The 25484-nt window shown below is 41.8% G+C and overlaps 1 protein-coding gene across 7 annotated transcripts in view; it reads left to right on the forward strand.

Annotated features, from left to right (window-relative positions):
- Nucleotides 1-5149: 5149 nt before the first annotated feature.
- Nucleotides 5150-25484, forward strand: part of fgfr1a (fibroblast growth factor receptor 1a) — a 43287-nt gene continuing 22952 nt past the window's right edge. For 2 of the 7 annotated variants that reach the window (XM_046350618.1, XM_046350623.1), the window contains exons 1-2: nt 5151-5845; nt 18814-18994. In XM_046350618.1, coding sequence (XP_046206574.1) covers nt 18907-18994 — 88 coding nt within the window. In that variant the 5' untranslated portion in view covers nt 5151-5845; nt 18814-18906. Of the gene's footprint in view, nt 5862-18813; nt 18995-25484 lie in introns of all 7 variants that reach the window. The other 5 variants (XM_046350620.1, XM_046350624.1, XM_046350621.1 and 2 more) reach the window with 4 other exon arrangements.

Raw genomic sequence — 25484 nt, forward strand, 5'->3', positions numbered from 1 at the left:
GAGATTAGGAGAACTTCATTTATTAGACATGCAAATCAAATGAGACATGGCAGGGGTGACATAGCATCAAAGACAATATAAAAGAGAATATAAAAGAATATAGAGAATATAAAAGATGTGATTGATCAGAGTCAGAGAGCAGTTGCTTTTATGTTTTGTAGTGAGTAAGTTACCAGATGTACTCATACTGCTGCTATTTGAAATAGTGCCAATATCCTCATATGGTTCTCTATCAAGTTACTGTGAAGTGGTTTTAGATGTGACATACAGTATTAGCTTGCTATTGCCATCAAACATGGGTTTGACATTTCTGATCTCTTGGAATGTCTCAGCCAGAGAAAAAAAAGAAAAGCACATTTAATATTCACCACAAAACCTTATGTCTGACAGGATTTTATTTACCGGTATGTGTCATTATCTGTTGCATAGATACATCTTTAGGGTGCTTATGTACATCCTTCAAACCAGTTTATTTTATTTGTCCCCCTCCTCTCTCTCTCCCCCCTCTCTCTCTCCCTTCCTGCCCCTCCCTTCCCACTCTCTCTCCCTCTCCCTCTCTCTCTCTCTCCTTCTCTCTCTCTCTCTCTCTCTCTCTCTCTCTCTCTCTCTCTCTCTCTGAGTATGCTCCTCATTAGTCTCTGTTGGTCTGGTTCACACCTCATTGCCACCTCCATTCATTGCTATATTTGGTGATAAGCTCTCTTTATTAGGTCAATGGGGGCCTTTCAGATCTGCCTGTGTGCTCTCAAAAAGAATAAGACTGGGGGTAATGGACAATTAGGTAGATTTATTCTTTCTTTCTGGCATTTTCTGTAACAAGCTTCAGTAACTGCTTCCTGTTCTAAGCAACTAACTTGTAGCCCAGCCTGAGATGAGGTATTTGTCTTTCAGTAGCAGAATCTGTAGCATAATCTGAGAGTGCTCTCTATCAAGCTCAAAGTGGAAGGGATGTACAATCCTTTATATATATATATATGCCATTTAGCAGACGCTTTAAAAATATGTTGGGTGTGGTAGTTCTTTCACCAAAAATATACTGAAATGATATGTCTAATTGCCAACACATTGACCCTCATAAAGGGAAGAAATAAAGTTCAGATAGGGTTACATCTGGATTTTGTAGGTCATATGAAATGTTTCTTTGTCACATGTTTTGTAAACAACATGTGTGGACTAACAGTGAAATGCTTACTTACGGGCCCTTTTCAACAATGCAGATAGAAAGGAAATAGAGAAATAATAGAAAAGTAAAATACGTAATAATAAAAGTAATAACAGATACACAATGAGTATGTCAAGTTCTCCCTTGGAGAGGTGGGTGTGGAGTCAGGCGCAGGAGAGAGCAAATTGCAAGAAAGGGCGTTTATTTACAAGTACAAAGAACAGGAACAGGACCACAACAGTAGCCACAAAACGACAGGAACGCAGTCCAGAAAAAACACCTGTTCAACAGAACAAACCAAAATGCAACCCAAACAAATGACAGCTACATGAACAATCCCGCACAAACCCAAGAGGGTAGGGTGAGAATAAATACCCCACTGATAACCTAAACTAGAACCAGGAGAGCAACAAGACAGACAATAGCAATCGAAAAAGAAAAGGGATCGGTGGCAGCTAGTAGACCGACGACGACGACCACCGAGTGCCGCCCAAACAGGGAGAGGAGCCACCTTCGGTGGAAGTCATGACAGAGTAACAATAATGTGGCTATATACAAGGGGTACCAGTACCAAGTCAATGTGCTGGGGTACGAGGTCATTGAGGTCCATACAGTATGTACATATAACTAGGAAGAAATTGACAGATAGTAAACAGTAGCAGCAGCGTATGTGATGAGTCAAAATAGTTAGTGCAAAAAGTCAATGCAGATTGTCTGGGGTAGAAGCTGGCTTGGGAGTAGAAGCTGTTCAGGGTCCTGTTGGTTCCAGGTTTGGTACATTCGTACAGCTTTCCATGCGGTAGCAGAGAGAACAGTCTATGATTTGGGTGGCTGGAGTCTTAACATTTTGGGGACTTCCTCTGACACCGGTATAGAAGACTGGTATAGAAGTCCTGGATGGCAGGAAACTCAGCCCCAGGGATGTACTGGGCTGTACACACTACCCTCTGTAGGGCCTTGCAGATTGGATGCCAAGCAGTTGTCATACCAAGCCGTGATGCAGCCAGTCAAGTTGCTCTCAATGGTGCAGCTATATAACATTTTGATGATCTGAGGGCCAATGCCAAATCTTTTCATCCTCATGAGTATGAGGAGGCGTGGTCGTGCCCTCTTCAAAACTTGTGTTGGTGTATTTGGACCATGAAAGATACTTAATGATGTGGACACAACGGAACTTGAAGCTCTCGACCCGCTCCACTTCAGCCCTGTCGATGTGAATGGAGGCGTGCTCAGCCCTCCGTTTCCTGTAGTCTTCGATCAGCTCCTTTGTCTTGCTGAAGTAGAAGGAGAGGAAATATCACATTTACATAAGTATTCAGACCCTTTACTCAGTACTTTGTTGAAGAAACTTTGGCAGTGCTTACAGCCTAGAGTCTTCTTGGGTAGGACGCTAAAAGCCTGGCACACCTGTATTTGGGGAGTTTCTCCCATTCTTCTCTGCAGACCCTCTCAACCTCTGTCAGGTTGGATGGGGAATGTTGCTGCACAGCTATTTTCAGGTCTCTCCAGAGATGTTTGATTAGGTTCTAGTCCGGGCTCTGGCTGTGCCACTGAAGGACATTCAGAAACTTGTCCCAAAGCCACTCCTGTGTTTTCTTGGCTGTGTGCTTAGGGCTGTTGTCCTGTTGTAAAGTAAACCTTCACCTCATTCGGAGGTCCTGAGCGCTCTGGAGCAGATTTTCATGAAGGATCTCTCTGTACTTTTCTCTGTTCATCTTTCCCCGATCCTGACTAGTCTCCCAGACCCTGCCGTGGAAAAACATCCCCACATCATGATGGGGATGTTTTTCCACCACCATGCTTCACCGTAGGGATGGTGCCAGGTTTCCTGCAGACGTGACACTTGGCCTTCAGGCCAAGGACTTCAATATTGGTTTCATAAAACCAGATAATCTTATTTCTCATGATCTGAGAGTCCTTTAGGTGCCTTTTGGCAAACTCCAAGCAGGCTGTCATGTGCCATTTACTAAGGAGTGGCTTCCGTTTGGCCACTCTACCATGAAGGCCTGATTTGTGATGTGTTGCAGAGAAGGTTCTCCCATCTCCACAGAGGAACTCTGAAGCTCTGTCAGAGTGAACATGGTCATCTCCCTCTATTGCTCAGTTTGGCCGGGCAGCTAGCTCTAGGAAAGGTTTTGGTGGGTCCAAACTTCTTCCATTGAAGAATAATGGAGTCCAGTGTGTTCTTGGGGACCTTCAATGCTGCAGAAATGTTTTGTTACCCTTCCCCAGATGTTTAGCCTCGACACAATCCTGTCTTGGTGCCCTATGGACAATTCCTTTGACCTCATGACTTGGTTTTTGCTCTGACATGCACTGTCACTGGACCTTATATAGATAGGTGTATTCCTTTCCAAATCATGTCCAATCAGATGAATTTACCACAGGTGGATTCCAATCAAGTTGAACATTTCAAGGATGATCAATGGAAACAGGATGCATCTGAGCTCAATTTCTAGTCTCATAGCAAAGGATCCGAATATGTATGTAAATAAGGTATTTCTGATTTTAATGTTTTATAAATTTGAAAAATATATATAAAAAAACATTTTTCCCCCTTTGACATAATGTGGTATTGTGTGTAGATTGATGAGGATGTTTCATTTATTTAATCAGTTTTAGAATAAGGCTGTAACGTACTGTAGTTCACCGTGGCCTGCTGCTGCTGCTGACTATTAGTCAGTGAGCTGGCTGTTGCTGCGTGATTGAGTAAGTGATTGGTGGGGTTGGCTGGAGGGCTGTATGTGTGTTGAGAGCACTGGCTAAGAGAGCGCTGGAGCCGGCCGCTGAGTCATTTGCGCAATTCGTGATAACTTTTTAACAGTTGTACGTAGGCTATTTAGATTGTCATTATAGAGACATCTATTTCCAACCCTCTTCCCATTAAACATATGAACATGCGCATCAAGAAATAACAGCGACAAAGAATTGGAAAACAACATTAGGTGCATTAGAGCGCTTTAGATAAATTCGCTCAGAGCTGGTTTAAAGTTAACTGCATTCTAATGTCTGCTCATGGAAAACCGTATCAAGTTCTGGGGTTTTACGAATGCTTATTTTTTGGGTCTCTAGCCCCGCCGCGGCGAGTGGACATTTGAAATGGATGTTATGGAAATTCTATGCTTCTGTTATGGGGGGTGCGAAGTCCACAATGAAACTGACATTAAACGTGGAGAATGACACATTTGCATCTGTTGGCCATTTAGTAGTCTATACATTTGATTTGTGCCATTGAAGGCTACTGTAGCCTAACGTTACCATTTGATACGAAAAATATGTTGAAATTATGATATCGCTGGAGTCATTGCAAATCAATTTGTGCCACTTGTGTAGCCTACCTGGAGCTGGCAAACGGATTTAATAAATTTCCCATAATTTAAGTTGATTGTTGTTGTAGCCTTGTGTTATTATTCAAATATTCATGACCATGTTTAGTTCATTAATTGGAAGTTATGAATTGTGATCATGGTCACAGCTCCATCGCAAATGTATCATTCTCCATATTTATTGTCAGTATTATTGTGGACCCTGAAATTAGATGTAGACCTATCGGGGGCTATAAGCTACTTGCATCTAGCTCAGTAACTCATGGCAAAATTGAATTACAATCATAAAGCCAGATTTTATTCAGTAGCCTGTGCTTATTGAAATGACAAGTCAATTTCACAAATAGGTATTTTGGTGCGGCAGGTAGCCTAGTGGTTAGAGTGCTGGGTCAATAACCGGAAGGTTCCTGGATCGAATCCCCGAGCTGACAAGTTACAAAATCTTTCATTCTCCCTCTGAACAATGCAGGTAGGCCGTCATTGTAAATAAGATTTTTTTCTTAACTGACTTGCCGAGTTAAATAAAAAAATAAAATAAAAATAATTAACATCTGGCACATAGTAGTATCAATGGCGCTGTCCATGCTAAAATAGGTTTTTGGGTACTATAGTCCTCTATGGGTACGCTACAGCGGTGTTGCGGATGGGATGGCAGGGGGAGCCAGGTTTCTTCAATCCGAGTGATGCGAAAAGGCATTTGCTATGCGATGCTTAGGGGGAAGGCTTCCACGAGTCCGGAATCTCGTTGTCTATGCAGTCATTTGACCCAGGGTGGTGAGGAGAAGCCTGAGTCGAGAGAAGTTAGATAGGCATGAGCGCACAATTATTTTTTATTTTTTATACATTTACCCTCTGGTCTATCGGACAGTTAAATCATAGTAAAGGAATATTTGAGCCGGTTTGCTTTTTCTTCGTGAGTAAATGGATTTATGATAAAAGACGAACGGATTTTCTATCGATTCTAAAATCTATTAGAACTGGAGTAGGCGAAATTTGTGACAAAAGTACAACTAGACTCAATCATATTTTATTGTAGCCGATGTAGGCCTATGCTAAATGTTTTCCTCTTTCTACGTAGCTACTGACATTCTGAGTTCTATGTTCTGGGATTGGGCACGCTTTTCTCAGGAGCGATTTTTCTCTTGAAGCCTTGCGGATTTTATTTTATTTTAGGCAAGTAGGGTAAACGTGGGTAAAGACAAATCTCTTCTAAAAGTTTCCTCTTGATACTGGAGCGTCTTTACGGGCTAAAGTTAACGACGTTGGATATTCAAGCTTTTGTAAAGTTTTAACATCAAATCTCGCACTCTGAGTACGACATTTTTCTACGCTGGCTGTTTCGTCGACCCTCAAGAAGGTAGGTTTTTTTCAAGGTGGGAATTGGAATCATGACTTATTAAGGCTACATGTTCGGCACAGAGCGTGCGGTTAGAATAACTTTTAAGGAGGTATCTAGCATGATTTAGATCTGTATCAGGTATCCACATTATGACAGATACACACAGGTCTCAGCAAGGACATTTTGTTTGTGTTTTTTTACAGTTTGTAGTAGCACTAGACCCCCCTCCTATATGGAGTCCTTAGAGGGCATGTGTTTCTAGTTTGGAAACAAACCCTGACACTAATGACGCGACTAGAGCTTTTCTTTCCCCCTTTTTCACAGATTTTAGAATTTTGTTTTCCCTCTTGTGAAGTCGGTTGACAATTTATTAACATTTGGTGGTATTTTGTATTTTAATTTGTTTTTCATGTGCTTCATTGGTTGGGAAGAGTGGGGGGCAATTCATTTGCCATCTGTGGGCGCTCAGTCACCACTGCTAACACTTAGAGAGATAACATTAAAGTTGTCAGTATTTGTTGTAATTTATTGTGACTTTCCTGCTTGATCTCTTCAATTAGCCCACACATAAACTTACATTAGGATTCAAATGACCCTAGGTCAGTGTGCCATGCAAAATGTAAGTACATTTGGCATAGGGTTGTGCATCAGTTTGCATTTTAAATCAAGAAATGTTAGGGCATGGTGGCTATGCAATGTATTTTACTCTTTTCTTTATAATGTTTGATTTAATCATTGTTTGTCATTCCCAAGCTTTACCAAAGATATTATATAGCCTTTTCCTCCCTCACCTATGCTACTGACAAATTACAAATACAAGTCGGTGCTTGTTTTGACATAAAACACTTTTGCGCAATAATTAGCTTGAGTGCATCTTCAAAATTGCCAATCATCTGAAATGAATATCTGAAGAACAGTTTTAGTTTCCTTAGCATGGTTCATTTACACCAGCGAGATTGGAAGTCGGTGCCCTTACCTTTAAAAAATTAGAGGGTGTCATACTTTAAAGGTAGATGGGTCACCTTTTGCTTTAGAAGAAATCAGAGGAAGGGGACCACCATGCCCCTGCTCTCTCTATATATAGCACATCACTTCTTTTCTCGGCAACATTTCCAGTGGAGTCATGAAGTCATCACCCATCCTAACATCCCCAATCTTTTCAAGAGGGAAGACTCCTGATTTACACCAGCCAAGTCACTACACCATCATAGTCCATCTCCCTCAGGTTCAGCATCTTTGGATAGTTTTTAGGGGAAAGATGCTTCAGTACTCAAGAGGTGTTCTGTTAAACAAAAACAAGAAAAATATAAACAGGTTTTCGAGAATGAGCTCAGTCAAAAATGACACGCAGTGGCAAGAATGCACACGTTGAATGTACACAAAAAAAGTGTTTAGTGCGAAACAAACATTTACATTTAGCATACGCTCTTAACCAGAGCCACTTACAAACATACTCTCAAATGCTTATTGATTGAATCAGGCTTTCTTACTGTACAAGAACACTGCTTAGAGGTTTCAGTTACAGGTTTTGATTTCGGCCCCTCGGTTGTCAGTCCCAGGTAGGGGTACATACTTACTGGGAGAATAGCATATACAATGCAAACAGGTGACCGTGCTGTTTGCCGATTTAATCCTTACTTGTGACTCTTCTTGAAAACAACTGACCGAGATCTACCATCCCTTGCTATGTGAATTAAGGTAAAGGAAAATGTCCATGACACTCCATCTGGGTATCATCCTTTTGGCCTATGTGTTGCAAGGAAAATTTCTCCCTTCACTTTCTGTAGTACACACCTCAGTGAAACTCACTATGTGAAATCATCTGTCCGTCCCTAAAGCCCGCTTTGCCAATTTTAGTGTTGCTGATGTTGCCTTTCTTTGGAAGCAGGGTACGAATGGATAGTGTCAATGCACCCGAAAAATGTTACTCCAAGTTGGTTTGAAATAAGAGGGAGAGAATGGATGGTTGAGCTAAGAGGCATTCCCTTAAGGAGTTCACCAGGAAAACAGTTGTTCTGTTGAGCTGTAGGAAAGGGAGTTAAGAGTTTTCCTGCCCTCTAATTTACTGGGCTGCTGGGTTGGCACATCATTATTGTTGCTTGCTGTTGATGTGGAACGTTGTGGCGTTAAATAACTTAGCAATATGTTCTCGAATGTAGATTATGTATAACTTACACTGAGTTTACAAAACATTAAGAACACTGACTAGGTGAATACAGATGAAAGTTATCATCCCTTATTGATGTCACTTGTTAAATCCACTTCAATCAGTGTAGATGAAGGGGAGGGGACAGGTTAAATAAGGATTTTTAAGCCCGGAGACAATTGAGGCATGGATTATATATGTGCCTCTCAGAGGGTGAATGGGCAAGACAAAATATTTAAGTGCCTTTTGAATGGGGTATGGTAGTGTTTCTAATGTTTGGTTTACTCTGTGTATATCAAAAAATAGACTGAAGTTACACATCTTTTGAAATGGAGATCAGCTACAATACAATAATGAATGTGCATAATAACTCAAAAATAGTTGTACACTTGGGAAAATTCGAAGGACCTAACAAATGTGAATGCTGCCGTCATGTGAAAGCATAATAACTGGGTGTATTAGACACACTTAAGTCCTCAAAATTGAACTGACAACAAGGTTGTAGGCATGAAAACCAACAACAACGAGTCAGCCTATAGGGAGAAGGTAAGTGAACTGGCATTGTGGTGCCAGGACAACAACCTCTCCCTCAACATCAGCAAAACAAAGGAGTTGATTGTTGACTACAGGAAGAAGAGGAGGGAATACGCCCTGGTCCATATCAATGGGACTGCAATTGAGAAAGTCCACATCACCGAGGATTTGACATGGACCAACAACACCACCACTCTTGTCGGGAGGGCGCAACAGTGCCTTTACTTCCTAAAGTGGCTGAAGAAATGTGGCATGCCAGCCAGGTCCTCTCCAAATACTACTACTGCACCGTCGAGAGTGTCCTGACCAGTTGCATCACAGCCTGGTATGGGAATTGCTCTGTCCATGACCGCAAGGCCCTCCAGCGGGTGGTGAAGAAGGTTCAGTATATCACTGTGGTCGTGTTCCCACCCATCCAAGACATTACACAAAATGGTGCCAGAGGAAGCCCAATAGCACCATCAAGGACCCAGCCACAAGCTGTTCACTCCCTTACTATAGGGTTGATCTGAGCACCTGCACTGACTCCCTGCACCTTAGCACACACACACACCTAGACATACAGTGCCTTCAGAAAGTATTCACACCCCTTGACTTTGTCCACATTTTGTTGTTACAGCCTGCATTTTAAATGGGTTAAATTATAGATCTTGTGTCACTGGCCTACACACAATTGCCCATAATGTCAAAATGGAATTCTGATTTGACAAATTAATACAAAATGAGAAGCTGACATTTGAGTCAATAAATATTCAACCCCTTTTGTTATGGCAAGCCTAAATAAGTTCAAGAGTAAAAATGAGCTTAAGTCCCAATAAGTTGCATGGACTCACTCGGTATGCAATAGTGTTTAACATGACTTTTTTAATCATTACCACCTATTTGTACCCCAAGCATACATTTATTTGTAAGCCCCTCAGTCGAGAAAGTGAATTTCAAACACAAATTCAACCACAAAGACCAGGGAGGTTTTCCTTGCAAAGCAGAGCATCTATTGGTAGATAGGTAAAACAAACAAGACAATGCAGACATTGAATATCCCTTTGAGCAAGGTGAATGATTAATTACAGTTTGGATGGTGTATCAATACACCCAGTCACTACAAAGATACATGTGTCCTTCCTAACTCAGTTGCCGGAGAGGAAGGAAACCACTCAGGGATTTCACCATGAGGCCAATGGTGACTTTAAAATGGTTACAGAGTTTTATGGATGTAATAAGAGAACTGAGGATGGATCTACAACATTGTAGTTACTCCACAATACTAACCTAATTGACAGAGTGAAAAAAGGAAGCCTACAACTATTCCAAAACATGCATCCTGTTTGCATCAAGGCACTAAAGTAAAACTTCAATATAAACTGGCAAATAAATTGTCTTTGTCCTGAATACAAAGCATTATGTTTGGAAATCCAAATTCAGCAACACATCACTGAGTACCACATTCATATTTTCAAGCATGGTGGTGGCTGCATCATGTTATGGGTATGCTTTAGCCAGCAACATAGCACCCTACATCCCACTGATAGCTTCTCTCTGAAGCTAAGCAGGGTTGGTCCCTGGATGGGAGACCAGATGCTGCTGGAAGTGGTGTTGGAGGGTCCTTAGGAGGCACTCTTTCCTCTGGTCTAAAAAATAAATAATTATCCCAATTCCCCGGGGCAGTGATTGGGGGCATTGCTCTATATAAGGTGCCTTCTTTCCGATGGGACGTTAAACTGGTGTCCTGACTATCTGTGGTAGCTAAAGATCGCATGGCACTTATTGTAAGAGTAGGGTTGTTAACCACGGTGTCTGGCTAAATTCCCAATCAATCATACCATCATGGCAACCTAATTATTCCGAACTTCCATTTGGCTTATTCATCCCCCCTCCTCTCCCCTGTAGCTATTCCCCAGGTCGTTGCTGTAAATGAGAGTGTGTTCTCATTCAATTACCTGGTAAAATAAGGGTATAAAAGTAATCGGCAAGGACTAGGGAGGGATTTGGCATAAAACAGAATAGAGCTAAGCACAGGCAAAATCCTAGAGGAAAATGTGGTTCTGTCTGCTTTCCAAAAGATACTGGTAGACAAATTCACCTTTCAGCTTGACAATAACCTAAAACACATGGGCAAATCTACACTGGAGTTACATACCAAATAGTACATTGAATGTTCCTGAGTGGCCTAGTTAGTTTGGACTTAAATCGATTTGAAAATCTATGGAAAGACTTAAAAATGGCTGTCTAGTGATCGACAACCAACTTGACAGAGCTTAAATAATTTTCTAAAGAATAATGTGCAACTATTGTACAATCCAGGTGTGGAAAGCTCTTAGAAATGTACCCAGAAAGACTGACAGCTGTAAGCGCTGCCAAGGTGATTCAGGGGTTTGAATACTTTTGTAAATGGGATATTTCTATATTAAATTGTCAATAAATGCGTAAAGGTTTCTAGCATATTTTCACTTTGTCATTATGGAGTGTTGTGTGTAGATGGGTGAGAAAATATATTTAATCAATTTTGAATTCAGGCTGTAACAAGATAATGTGGAATAAGTCAAAGAGTATGCATACTTTCTGAAGGCACTCATACATGCTGCACACACACATTACAATGCATTATTGCAACCACTTGAAAGGAATTCCTCCCTCTGCAACTTTGTTGTCCACCTACAGTCCCATTTCCTGGTCGATCAAGGAAGTGGTTAATTTTATTTATTTAACCTTTATTTAACTAGGCAAGTCAGTTAAGAACAAATTATTATTTTCAATGACGGCCTAGGAACAGTGGGTTAACTGCCTGTTCAGGGGCAGAACGACAGATTTGTACCTTGTCACCTCGGGGGTTTGAACTTGCAAACTTCCGGTTACTAGTCCAACGCTCTAACCACTAGGCTACCCTGCCGCCCCGTTAATAGAAATTGGCGCATTATTTCACAGCGACCCCAGTTTTGGTAAAGCGTTTGAATCCGCCCTGAGGTTTTTCCTATAAAAGACCCCCAAATTTAAGGAATTGCTTAAGGTCAGATTTGCATCCCCCAAAAAAGCATAGCATTTCATGTCTATCATTCTAGGTGGCAATTTCCCCTGTCACAGCTACGTTCACTGTTATGACATGATCTGAGGGAGCTCTCTTATCCATTCTATTCGGCTGACAGGAGAAAGGTTTGAGGTTGAATAACCTGTAACATTAAATATGTTGTATATCTCCTTAAGTGTTCCTCTAACTGAATGACACAGCAGTCTTTTTACGGGCTCCTGACCAATTCTGACCAAAACCCCTTCAACTCATCCAGAACGCCGCAGCCCGTCTGGTGTTCAACCTTCCCAAGTTCTCTCACGTCACCCCGCTCCTCTGTTCTCTCCACTGGCTTCCAGTTGAAGCTCGCATCCGCTACAAGACCATGGTGCTTGCCTACGGAGCTGTGAGGGGAACGGCACCTCAGTACCTCCAGGCTCTGATCAGGCCCTACACCCAAACAAGGGCACTGCGTTCATCCACCTCTGGCCTGCTCGCCTCCCTACCACTGAGGAAGTACAGCTCCCGCTCAGCCCAGTCAAAACTGTTCGCTGCGCTGGCCCCCCAATGGTGGAACAAACTCCCTCACGACGCCAGGACAGCGGAGTCAATCACCACCTTCCGGAGACACCTGAAACCCCACCTCTTTAAGGAATACCTAGGATAGGATAAGTAATCCCTCTCACCCCACCCCCCTTTAAGATTTAGATGCACTATTGTAAAGTGACTGTTCCACTGGATGTCATAAGGTGAATGCACCAATTTGTAAGTCGCTCTGGATAAGAGCGTCTGCTAAATGACTTAAATGTAAATGTAAAATTGTGTTATTTTGTAGAGTTTGTTTCTGCTGATCTTACCTTTTTATGTACATAAGTTCCCGACATTGTTTCCTATGACTGTAAAGAGCTTCTGGACATCAACAGTGATCACTATCCTCGATTTGGATGAAGATCTCTATTTCAATGAGTCGGAAGCGAAGAACAAACTGCTCATCCAGGACCAGGCCCAAATCCCTGACACCCAAGAATGCCAAGGTAACATGTCTAAATGACCAACACCCCTTAGAGCGAACATCTGTAGCCATGAAATGCTTTCAAAGGCTGATCATGGCTCACATCAACACCATCATCCCAGACACCCTGGATCCATTTCAATTTGCATATCGCCCCAACAGATCGAGAGATGACGCAATCTCTATTGTACTCCACACTGCCCTTTCCCACATGGACAAAAGGAACACCTACTTGAGAATGCTGTTCATTGACTACAGCTCAGTCTTCAACACCGTAGTGCCCTCCAAGCTCATCACTAAGCTAAGGACCCTGGGATTAAACACCTCCCTCTGCAACTGAATCCAAGACTTCTTTACGGCCCATCCCCAGGTGGTAAGGGTAGGCAACAACACATCCGCCATGCTAACCCTCAACACGGGTGCCTCTCAGATGGGCATTTAAGTCCCCTCTTCTACTCCTTGTTCACCCACGGCTACGTGGTCTTGCATGACTCCAATACCATAATTAAGCTTGCCGACAACACAACGGTGGTCGGCCTGATCACCGATGACGATGAGACGGCCTACAGGAAGGAGGTCAGGAACCTGGCAGGAGTGGTGCCAGGACGCCAACTTCTCCCTCAATGTCAACAAGACAAAAGAGCTGATTGTGGACTACAGAAAATGGAGGGCCGAGCACACCCCCGTTCGCATCGACTGTGCTGTAGTGGAGTGGGTCGACAGCTTCAAGTTCCTCTGTGTCTACATCACTAAACACACCAACACAGTCATGAAGAGGGCACGACTATGCCTCTTCCCCCTCAGGAGGCTGAAAATATTTGTCATGGGCCCTCAGATCCTCAAAGTTCTACTGCTGCACCATTGCGAGCATTTTGACTGGCTGCATCACCCTTTGGTATGGCAACTGGTTGACATCTAACTGCAAGGCGCTCCCTGCCATCCAGGACCTCTATACCAGGCGGTGTCAGAGGAAGGCCTTAAAACTGTTCAGACTCCAGCTACCCAATTCATGGGCTGTTCTCTCTGCTACCGCATGGAAAGTGGTACTGGAGGGTTTAGTCTGGGGTCCAAAAGGCTCCTGAACAGCTTCTACCCCAAAGCCATAAGACTGCTGAACAGTTAATCAAATGGTTGCCCATTTGAACTCCTTTTTTTTGTTGCATTGACTCTTTAAAAAAACACTTGCTCTATGCACACTCTCCAGACTCTACCCACACTCTCACATATACTAAACCAACATGCATACGCTCAAACATAAAACACACACATGCATATTGACACCACACACACTACCAGTACCAGTCAGAAGTTTGGACACAGCTACTCATTCCAGGGTTTTTATTTTTTGTACTTTTTTTTTACTATATGTGAAATAAGCCATATGGAATCATGTAGTAACCAAAAAAGTGTTAAACAAATCAAAATATATTTGAGGGTCTTTGAGGGTCAGTTGTGTTGTGACAAGGTAGGGGTGGTATACAGATATCCCTATTTGATAAAAGACCAAATCTATATTATGGCAAGAACAGCTCAAATAAGCAAAGAGAAATGTGACAGTTCATCATTACTTTTAAGACAATTTCAAGAACTTTGAGTGCACCCGCAAAAACCATCAATGGCTATGATGAAACTGGCTTTCATGAGGACTGCCACGGGAAAGGAAGACCCAGAGTTAATAAGTCCATTAGAGTTAACTGCACCCAAATAAATGCTTCAACTGTTCAGAGGAGACTGCGTGAATCAGGCCTTCATGGCCAAATTGCTGCAAAGAAAACACTACTAAAGGACACCAATAAGAAAAAGAGACTTGCTTGGGCCAAGAAACATGACCAATGGACATTAGACCGGTGGAAATCTGTCCTTTGGTTCTGATGAGTCCAAATTTTAGATTTTGGTTCCAACCGCCATGTGTTTGTGAGACGCAGATTAGATGAACGGCTGATCTCTGCATGTGTGGTTCCCACCCTAAAGCATGAAGGTATGATGGTGTTGAGATGCTTTGCTGGGGACACTGTCTGATTTATTTAGAATTCTAGGAAAATGTAAGCAGCATGGTTACCACAGCATTCTGCAGCGATACGCCATCCCAGCTCGTTATAGCTTAGTGGGACTCTCATTAGTTTTTCAACAATGACCTAATACACCTCCATGCTGTGTAAGTGATATTTGACCAAGAAGGAGAGTGATGGAGTGCTGCATCAGGTGACCTGGCCTCCACAATCACCCGACCTCAATCCAGATGAGTTGGACATCAGAGCGAAGCCAACAAGTGTGATTATTCTACAACTTTAGAAAATAGTAAAAATAAAGAAAAACCCTTGAATCAGTAGGTGTGTCCAAACTTTTGTCTGGTATTGTCCATGTTGACACACTTACACACTTTTCACATATGCTGCTCCTACTCTGTCTATCCTGATTGTGTAGTCACTTTTACCCCTACCTACATGTGCATATTACCTCAACTGCCTCATACCCCTGCACATTGACTCAGGTGCGGCAGGGTAGCCTAGTGGTTAGAGCGTTGGACTAGTAACCGAAAGGTTGCAAGTTCAAATCCCCGAGCTGACAAGGTACATCTGTCGTTCTGCCCCTGAACAGGCCGTCATTGAAAATAAGAATTTGTTTATAACTGACTTGCCTAGTAAAATAAAGGTAAAATTAAAATAAAAAGTACTGGTACTCCTTGTATATAGCATTGTTACTATTTCCTTTAAAAAAAATCCATTGTTGGACAATGGCTTGTAAGTAAGCATTTCACTGTGAAGTTGATACCTGTTGTATTCGGTGCATGTGACAAATACATTTGATTTGATCTTCTATTTTTATTATGTGGGAAAGACCAAACCGGAACTGAAGACGATGAGTTTTGAGCATAAGAGCTCCATTTGCAACCTCGCATTTCAATAGCCATAATCTGGAACTAAGTACCTTGCATTATATGGGCATTGAAATGGTGAAGATGCCATGTAGGGGAGGAGATTGGGATAAATTACTTCTCCAAAGAGAGACATATTGGTTAGACCACTTGGGCAATCTTGCCCCAGCAGGTCTCAACGAGTTATGTTCCTTTTCTTGTTTTTTGTGGAAGGCTATAAATTTGTAGGACAAATATACCCTCCTATAGGCTTTAACATCACAATGTAGTGTGTGTGTTTCCCCCACAACTATGCCCACCTGTGTGTGGCCTGTATTGTTATCATAACATTGCCTCCTATGCATGCTGAAGACGGACTCATACCCCAAAATTTGTGCGGCAATACAAATAGGTTTAGTTAAGTTTATTCACCGTAGTGCTCTCCTATTGTTTTTTTTGGTTCTTCATGCACATACGACTAATAAAACTTAAACTTGAACCCCCATGGAGAGAAGCTTGGTGAATATGCACAGTAGACTGGCGCTGGGAGTGGAGAAATTAGTGGGGTTTGACTACAGAATCAAACGGAGAGCTAAGGAATTTCATGCATGGATTGGTGGATACAGTGAACAGTAATTACGGGGCCATGCTTGAACTTATACCCTGTCTCTGCATGTTTGGGTGGGAAGGAAAATAAATGCAACATAACTTTTCATTGTCAATGTGAAGGCAGAGCATTCTGATTTCTTAATAACTTCACGTTTTATCTTCAGATTTCTGTGTCTCTCTATAAAAGTGTTGTTTTTGCAGAACTCACCAGTCGTGTGTAAACTTCATTGCTCATTGATCCATCCATCATCTCTGTCTCAACTAGTGTGGCTCAGTGTGGATTCAGTGTGATCGTAAATTCAGTGGAAGCTATGTGACACAACCCCCCCCCCCCCCCACAGCTATTGTTTGGGAGAAAATGTTTTTGTTTACTTGGATAAATGTCTGCTTACTTTCAGTGTAATTGTATTGAAGCAGCCTTAGGGTCCCATTTCAAGGACCCATAAAAACAATATTAGTGTGAACTGTCAGAGGCTACATCTTTTGTAACATCCATGTTGAGGAGGATATTTTCACGCTAGTCAAGCTTTGCTGCAGACTCACAATGCATAATATGTCAATGACTGTTATTCTCCTTAGTTATAGGAAATGCTGAGAATAAATTAATTTCATGTCTTGTTCCTATTTTGTGTTCTTTTCTCAAAGTTTCCAGAAAAGACGAGCAGACCACAACCAAGGCCTGAACACTTTGTCCATGTCAATTATCCCTTTTATGAGAACTTAAAAATAACTGTCAAAGGTGATGGGTTTTTCTGATTGATGTAATATTCAGAAAACATTCACTCACCATTAGTGTGTGTCTTGTGCGGTATGTTTTTAGCATAGGCCTACAGTAAAAACACAGGTTGCACTTGACAAACTTGGAAGTGGGCCGTTGCATCATATTTCACTCCCCGAAGACCCCATTTGTTCCTTCATCACGAAACATTGTCTAAATGGTTGTGTAGTGGTCGCGCTCAGGGAACGTGGTTGGCTGTGTGGACTTCTGTCTGGCAGCTGAAGTGGATACTTGGAGCCTGACCAGGCACTGACTCACTGCTTACGGGCCTGTGATGACCAAGCTCCTTTATCCCCCGGGACCCTCTGATCCAACTCAGCTGCCGGAACACTGGGCCATTCTTGGAAAGTGAAATTGAATTTCTTTAGATGACAGTACAAGCAACATGTTTAAGTGGAGAACAGTTATGAAGACCATGAGAATTGACTGAACATTATTCCTCTGTCGAGTCATGGGGATGACCTGACCTCCACTGGATGTTTCCATTGGATTCTTTTCTGTTTTGCTTGGATCTGTAGAATCTGGATCACACCAACCTGCTTTTACATAAGTGAACTATGTGGACTGTTACCACATGCACTGACACATCCTATATCTCCTCACGTTTATTGCTGATTCATTCTAGAGATGATTAATATTTCCATATGTCTTTTAATGCTTGATACTTTGGACAAGCTGTAAGTTAATTGTGTATAGCCTACTTCATGATTGTTTTAATGCAGCAATTTGGCTAGTTCTCAGAAGCCTGCACCCTACAACAAGCATTTGTTTCACACCACTTGACAGGCATGAGAACAAATGGGGGTTGGGGCCAAAACCAACTGTTAGGTGATAGATCTGTAAGTGTGGAAACTACATCTTGGCTGCCTCTCTACAGGGGTATCACATAACAACCCTGAGTTTGGGGTCCTTTAACAAATTCCTAAAGGGGGATTATGGGAATTAGGGGCAAGTGTTAATCTCCCTGGCCAGATGCTGCAGGGTGATGGGGCGAGCAGATGTGCATGTGAGGGTCACCCACAGCAGCGTGTCTATTTACAACAAGTCCTCAGCTTCATTATGCCACCGACAGCCATGGGGAGCAAAACTCTCAATGCTCTTGGGATTACCCATCCCCCCCTGTCTGTGACATGAGCTCTGCTTGCCCAGATATCTATCGCCTTTCATGAATCCCTATAGGAATTCACCTTTTGTTTCCTCTCTTCATTCTTAATTGTATCGTCCTTGTTGTATCTTCGCAAGAAGAAGATTGTAGCCTTTTTTAGAACACGCTTATTTAAAGTTACTGGTTGTGAAGAAAGGTTTTTTAGATACTGTTGCATAGAAATACTTTTTGTTACAATGTGTGTTAAAATAACCTTTTTCCTCTGTGTAATTAGAGACTAGCTGTATGACATTTGAAACTCGCCTCCCAGGGTTTGTATGTAGTAATACTATTACGTACAGACCATGAAAATGTATCATGCCTCTTTTTTTTGTTTCTTTTGTTCTTACTTTAGAACTACGTAATACAATTTCACTTGTTTATTTTGTAATACCTGAACAATCTGATGCATGCTTTGTTTCTATTTTCTTATCACACTGGGATTATCTGCATTTGCAAAAAAATGCAAACCACCAAGCTCATTTGAAATTCAAAATCATGCTGTCCAAAAATTGATTTAAAAAAACAAATCAAATCAAACTGTATTTGTCACGTACAACGCCGAATACAACAGGTGTTTTATACCTTACCATGAAATGCTTACTTACAAGACCTTATTAATCAACAATGTTGTTTAAAAAATCTGCTGTACTTGTTCATGCTCAATTGTCCAGTGTTAGTCTTTACATGAATAATGAGTGAGTTTGGCATGAAAAGCAATAGATCCCTTGTGAGAAATCCGTCTGAGTGTTTCAGCACAGCTCAGCATCTACTCTTCCTCCGCACGCTAACTCTCAAAGCTCTCGTTTTATGCAAGGCACTCAACAAAGGCTCATAACTTTGCATTTGTGTTTGACATGCCTCAGTTGTGAGCACAGTTTCACCTTGTGGTGTTTTCGTTCCTCCAGGTTGGCACAGTGAATGGCTCAGTGCTGATTCCCCAGCGGTCCCGATGGCATTCCATTCACAGAGCAATCAACAGCTGTAGCGGCCCTCACAGGATGTTGGCGGTGCGGAGTACGCTGGTGGTTCTGGCCTTGCTTGCCCACATTTTACCATCCCAGGCCCGGCCTGCCATCCCTGATGAAGGTAAGGCTCCTGCCTGGCCTCTTTTAAAATATACACATATATGGCGCCAGTCCATCACCTAAATGTATGTCTTCTTGTGTGTCACATTTCTCTTTATCATGTTTTCTAGTCAAAATGAACCACAATATATTTTACTGGCTCTTATCCCAGACCCTTTTCAAATGGGTCATATGCTGGCCTTTTTTATTATTAATTTACATCCGTAGATGGATTTAGAGATGAGATGCAGTTATTTATTTTACAAGCACTCCATTTGACCAGTAATTCTTTAATTCCCCTGATCTCTGTAGCTGTGCAATAATCTGGAGACTTTTCCAGTGTTTGAAGTTTTTCCCTTTGTAGTCTGTGTAGCCCCCTCCCATTTCCCTGTATTTGATGTAATGTAGTGAGCCTAACTGGATCTAACTTGACAGGGCTGCATTTGTAACCCTGGAGACATTTCGCTGTATGCTCTCAGTATCTACTCTTTTATATTCTTGTAAAGCTCAGATGGCTAACTTCTAAGTTGCTTTTTCGTAGGCTACCTATTTGTTGCACAAGCTCAGCTGAAAAAAAAATGGAATAGAGTCACTGAAATAGAATCCTGAAAAATGTTTATTTGGGCTGAATTCCAGTACTGTAATGGCTGCCTGGACTTGTGGGTGGATAGTTTTGGGTGTTTACACTCTGGAATCGGAAGTAGAGTGCTGCAAATGGAATATAATAAAGCCCAGCATTATAATTAGAGTAATTATGAAAGAGGGTCTTTTTTTGGGCAGTAAGCCTTAAAATAAAACTAGGCAGAGCTGTGTTTATCCCAACACTGAGACAGGGAGGGAGTAAATAGCTCCCATCTGTAGCCTCAGGCCCAGGCAGCTACACTACATAGCTAGCAATTCCTGCTCCTATCCTCTCCTCCTTTGTAATGAAAATAGTTTTTTGTCACAGAGGGATGAGTTAACTGCCAGAGAAACTATAAATGAGCTGTACAACTTTTTAAAAACCTTTTATTTAAGGTTGGAACCCTTGGAGCCCTTTTTAAACCAAAGATATATGGTTTTTAAGAAAAGTGTATTTTTTACAGCTAGAATGAGAGATTTGAAATGGTGTTTTTTTTACATTGGATAAAAGTAGAGACTAAGAGCTAGAAAATTGTATATCATATACTACAGTTGAGGAACAATGTGAAAGTAATTCTGCTTTGAAAGTTTATCAACTTTTGAAAATATGGCCCTTAAATTTGGTACACGTACTGTAGAGCTCTTCTTTGTCTACACCCATTCAGCATACCCTCTTAAGTCTTAGCCCCACCCATCTCTTTTAAGGATTCACATGCATCAGCAACCTGGTGGCCCAAAATAGTATAACTGGTGTATTTTAACACCACTAAACCCATCCTTTTATATGTCAATATAGCAAACCAGGCAACTAAAAGCAACTTTCTAAACATATATATATATACACACACACACACACACACACACACACACACACACACACACACACACACACACACACACACACACACACACACACACACACACACACACACACACACACACACACACACACACACAGTGGGGCAAAAAAAGTATTTAGTCAGCCACCAATTGTGCAAGTTCTCCCACTTAAAAAGATGAGAGGCCTGTAATTTTCATCATAGGTACACTTCAACAATGACAGACAAAATTAGAAAAAAAATCCAGAAAATCACATTGTAGGATTTTTAATGAATTTATTTGCAAATTATGGTGGAAAATAAGTATTTGGTCACCTACAAACAAGCAACATTTCTGGCTCTCACAGACCTGTAACTTCCTCTTTAAGAGGCTCATCTGTCCTCTACTCTTTACCTGTATAAATGGAACCTGTTTGAACTTGTTATCAGTATAAAAGACACCTGTCCACAACCTCAAACGGTCACACTCCAAACTCCACTATGGCCAAGACCAAAGAGCTGTCAAAGGACACCAGAAACAAAATTGTAGACCTGCACCAGGCTGGGAAGACTGAATCTGCAATAGGTAAGCAGCTTGGTTTGAAGAAATCAACCTTGGTAGCAATTATTAGGAAATGGAAGACATACAAGACCACTGATAATCTACCTCGATCTGGGGCTCCACGCAAGATCTCACCCCGTGGGGTCAAAATGATCACAAGAAAGGTGAGCAAAAATCCCAGAACCACACGAGGGGACCTAGTGAATGACCTGCAGAGAGCTGCGACCAAAGTAACAAAGCCTACTATCAGTAACACACTACGCTGCTAGGGACTCAAATCCTGCAGTGCCAGACGTGTCCCCCTGCTTAAGCCAGTACATGTCCAGGCCCGTCTGAAGTTTGCTAGAGAGCATTTGGATGATCCAGAAGGAGATTGGGAGAATGTCATATGGTCAGATGGAGCCAAAATATAACTTTTTGGTACAAACTCAACTTGTCGTGTTTGGAGGACAAAGAATGCTGAGTTGCATCCAAAGAACACCATACCTACTGTGAAGCATGGGGGTGGAAACATCATGCTTTGGGGCTGTTTTTCTGCAAAGGGACCAGGACGACTGATCCGTGTAAAGGAAAGAATGAATGGGGCCATGTATCGTGAGATTTTGAGTGAAAACCTCCTTCCATCAGTAAGGGCATTGAAGATGAAACATGGCTGGGTCTTTCAGCATGACAATGATCCCAAACACACCGCCCGGACAACGAAGGAGTGGCTTCGTAAGAAGCATTTCAAGGTCCTGGAGTGGCCTAGTCAGTCTCCAGATCTCAACCCCATAGAAAATCTTTGGAGGGAGTTGAAAGTCCGTGTTGCCCAGCAACAGCCCCAAAACATCCCTGCTCTAGAGGAGATCTGCATGGAGGAATGGGCCAAAATACCAGCAACTAGTGTGTGAAAACCTTGTGAAGACTTACAGAAAACGTTTGACCTCTGTCATTGCCAACAAAGGGTATATAACAAAGTATTGAGTAACTTTTGTTATTGACCAAATACTTATTTTCCACCATAATTTGCAAATAAATTCATTAAAAATCCTACAATGTGATTTTCTGGATTTTTTTTCCCTCATTTTGTCGGTCATAGTTGAAGTGTACCTATGATGAAAAATACAGGCCTCATCTTTTTAAGTGGGAGAACTTGCACAATTGGTGGCTGACTAAATACTTTTTTGCCCCACTGTGTGTGTGTATATGTATATATGTATATATTTATTTTTCCAAGCTTGTTAGCTAACGTTAAGTTAGCTGGCTAGCCAGTTCAAATAATTGCCACATCATATAGTTGATAACGTCGTAACTTTTGCTAATTTGTATTAATTATTACAGAAAAATAAACTCACACCAAGATAATTATTTAAAAGTTTATAGCAAGCTAATTACAGCAAATAGCCTACGGTTGTGAGTCCCGAAATAAAAGCAGGGCATTCTACTGGATCATTTTAGAACTTGGACACTTTCGTTGGCCTAACGTTATATCCTAATTTGATTCTGGTGAAGGTCATGTTGTTCTTCACATTACCGTCTCTGGTAAACACATACTCTATGAAATAAAATCAAAGTTTCACATGCACATGATATGGTACCTTGCATAGGGGAGTCTTTTGTTTAGACATGTAGCTAGCTAGCCAGCTAGCTAAACAATTAACCGTAATCCCAACTCATAATGTTAATACCCTGCATGAATCTGCAGGAAGCTAATCAACTATTAGCTAGCCAGCTAGCTATCATTAGGCTATATAACTAGCAATGCAAATGGCTCTGAGATACGAATAATGTTACTACACAGATCATACACTTAATGTTAGCTAACGAGCCAGCCAGTTAAGTGGAGGAACAATGTGCTTTAACTTAAATGTTTAAAATCTGAAAATGTAGCTAGATAGACTCTCTTACATGGATGCATGCTTCTCTTTCACGGATGCCATGGTTGCTCTTATTTTTGTATTTAATTAATTAGGCAAGTCAGTTAAGAACAAATTCTTATTTACATTGATGGCCTACCTCGGCCAAACCCTCCCCTAAACCAGACGACGCTGGGCCAATTATGCGCCGCCCTACGGGTCTCCCGATAACGGCCAGTTATGATACAGCCTGGGATCGAACCAGGGTCTATTATAATGCCTCTAGCACTTAGATGCAGTGCCTAAGACTGCTGCGCCACTCGGGAGCCATTACAATATAATCCAGAGATGGGTGTTTCATACAACAGCCTTCTGTGTGTTCTCTTTTCGACTCCACCCGCATATCAGATGCCAGAATTTCTCACCTCCTTAGCTATCCTACTCTGCTTCCACCGGAAATTCTACTGATTTCAAAACTGTCCACTAGAAAGTGTAGAGAAACACTTTTGCAGTTATTTGTGATATCTTTCAAAAAAAGCTATGTTAGAAAGGATTACCTACACATACTGAGCAGCCCTTCAGTTACAGACTGAAGCATTCTACATGGTAGACCAATCGCAGCTCCTCTCTCGGCATGTCCAGGCCATCCATTATCTCAGCCAATCATTGCTAGCTGGAAGGTTCCAGTCTTTTCCTGTGGCTAAACCAACTAGGCTCGTCATTTAATTGTATTCATATTTACAGATGGTATACAAGTTGGTTGTTAAGTTCACAAGTTCCAGAAGGCATTTCTGCCAAAAAACAAATTTTGATTAAAAAAAGTTAAGTTTATGTTCAAATGCCTCTCGTGTGAAGTAGTGACGCGTGACATACACCTAGTTTCCTGAAACAAGTTACATATTGCCGGTGGGGAACATGATGCATTGTCTTTCTCCAAACAGTTTTCATACCCAAATGGTCAGGTACTATCTAGGGCCCCCTCTGCATTTCCTCCAGTCCCTTCCTTCCCTGTGGTCTCCCGCTGGGGGACTGATCTCTTCAGCTGTCCACAAACCATCACGGTAGAAGCATTTGGTCATGTTCTTTTTGCATGTGGGTGAGAAACAAAATAGCTTATGTGGAAATTGTCATGTTTTTAGGCCTCAGGACAGGAGGACAGCACAGTCAAAAGATTCCACTGGGAAACACTATATCATTCTAGGAAGGGCCTTTTAATCCCAATCCTTCTCACAGACAAACAAGCCACAAACAAATACTCAAGCCTCCACATGTTTATAACACTCAAGATGGTGAGTGCGCTAAGATAACTTACTTGAAAATACAAAGAGAAATACTATTTTGCCTGTGCTTAGCTCTATTCTGTTTACCTCCCCAATAAAAACCAAGCATACCCATAACATTATGCAGCTACCACCATGCTTGAATATATGAAGAGTGGTAGTCAGTGTTGGATTTGCACCAAATGTGTATGTACACCCCTTCAAATGATTGAATTTGGCTATTTCAGTCAAACACGTTGCTGACTTATATATAAAATCGAGCACAAGGCCATGCAATCCCCATATACAGACATTAAGCAGTAGAATGTCTGGTACTTTCAATATGGCACCATCATAGGATGCCACCTTTCCAACAAGTCAGTTTGTCAAACCTCTGCTCAGCAAGAGCTGCCCCGATCAGCTGTAATTTATGTTATTGTGAAGTGGAAATGTCTAGAAGCAACAACGGCTCAGCCATGAAGTGGTAGGCTACACAAGCTCACAGAACAGCACCACTAAGTGTAAAAATGGTCTGTCCTTGGTTGCAACACTCACTACCGAGTTCCAAACTGCCTCTGGAAGCAACATCAGCACAATAACTGTTCGTCAGGAGCTTTATGAAATGGGTTTCCATGGACAAGCAGCTGCACACAAGCCTAAGATCAACATGCACAATGCCAAGAGTTGGCTGGAGTTGTGTAAAGCTCGCCGCCGTTGGACTCTGAAGCAGTAGAGACGCTTTCTCTGGAGTGATGAATCATGTTTCACCATCTGGCAGTCCGACTGACAAATCTGGAATTGGCAGATGCCAGGAGAATGCTACCTGCCCAAATGCATAGTGCCAACTGTAAAGTTTGGTCTGGGGCTGTTTTTCATGGTTTTAGGCTATGCCCCCTAGTTTCAGTGAAGGGAAAATGTAATGCTACAGCAAGTCCCCGCAGCATTGTTCCAACATGTATTGGAAGCCTTCCCAGAGGCTGTTATAGCAGCAAAGGGCGGAATAAGATGTTTGACGAGCATGTGTCCACATACTTTTGACAACGTTGTGTATGACGCTTTGTATTCATGACAAGTAAAACTTGAAAATCATGTTAAACACTATTATTGCACATAGTGAGTCCATGTAACTTATTATGCGACTCAATAAGCACATTTTTACTTCTGAACTTATTTATACTTGCCATTAGACGGGGTTGAATAATTATTGACTCAAGACATTCCAGCTTTTCATTTTTTATTAATTTGTAAAAAAGTCTAAACATAATTTCACTTAGACATTATGGGGTGTTGTGTGTAGGCCAGTGACACAAAACCTCAGTTAGCTCCTTTTTAAATTCAGGCTGTAACACAACAAAATGTGGAAAAAGTAAAGGGGTGTGAATACCTTCTGAAGGCACTGTATACAGAGAGAGAGGTT

This window comes from Oncorhynchus gorbuscha, linkage group LG05 (assembly GCF_021184085.1).
Source record: "Oncorhynchus gorbuscha isolate QuinsamMale2020 ecotype Even-year linkage group LG05, OgorEven_v1.0, whole genome shotgun sequence".
Taxonomy (NCBI): domain Eukaryota; kingdom Metazoa; phylum Chordata; class Actinopteri; order Salmoniformes; family Salmonidae; genus Oncorhynchus; species Oncorhynchus gorbuscha.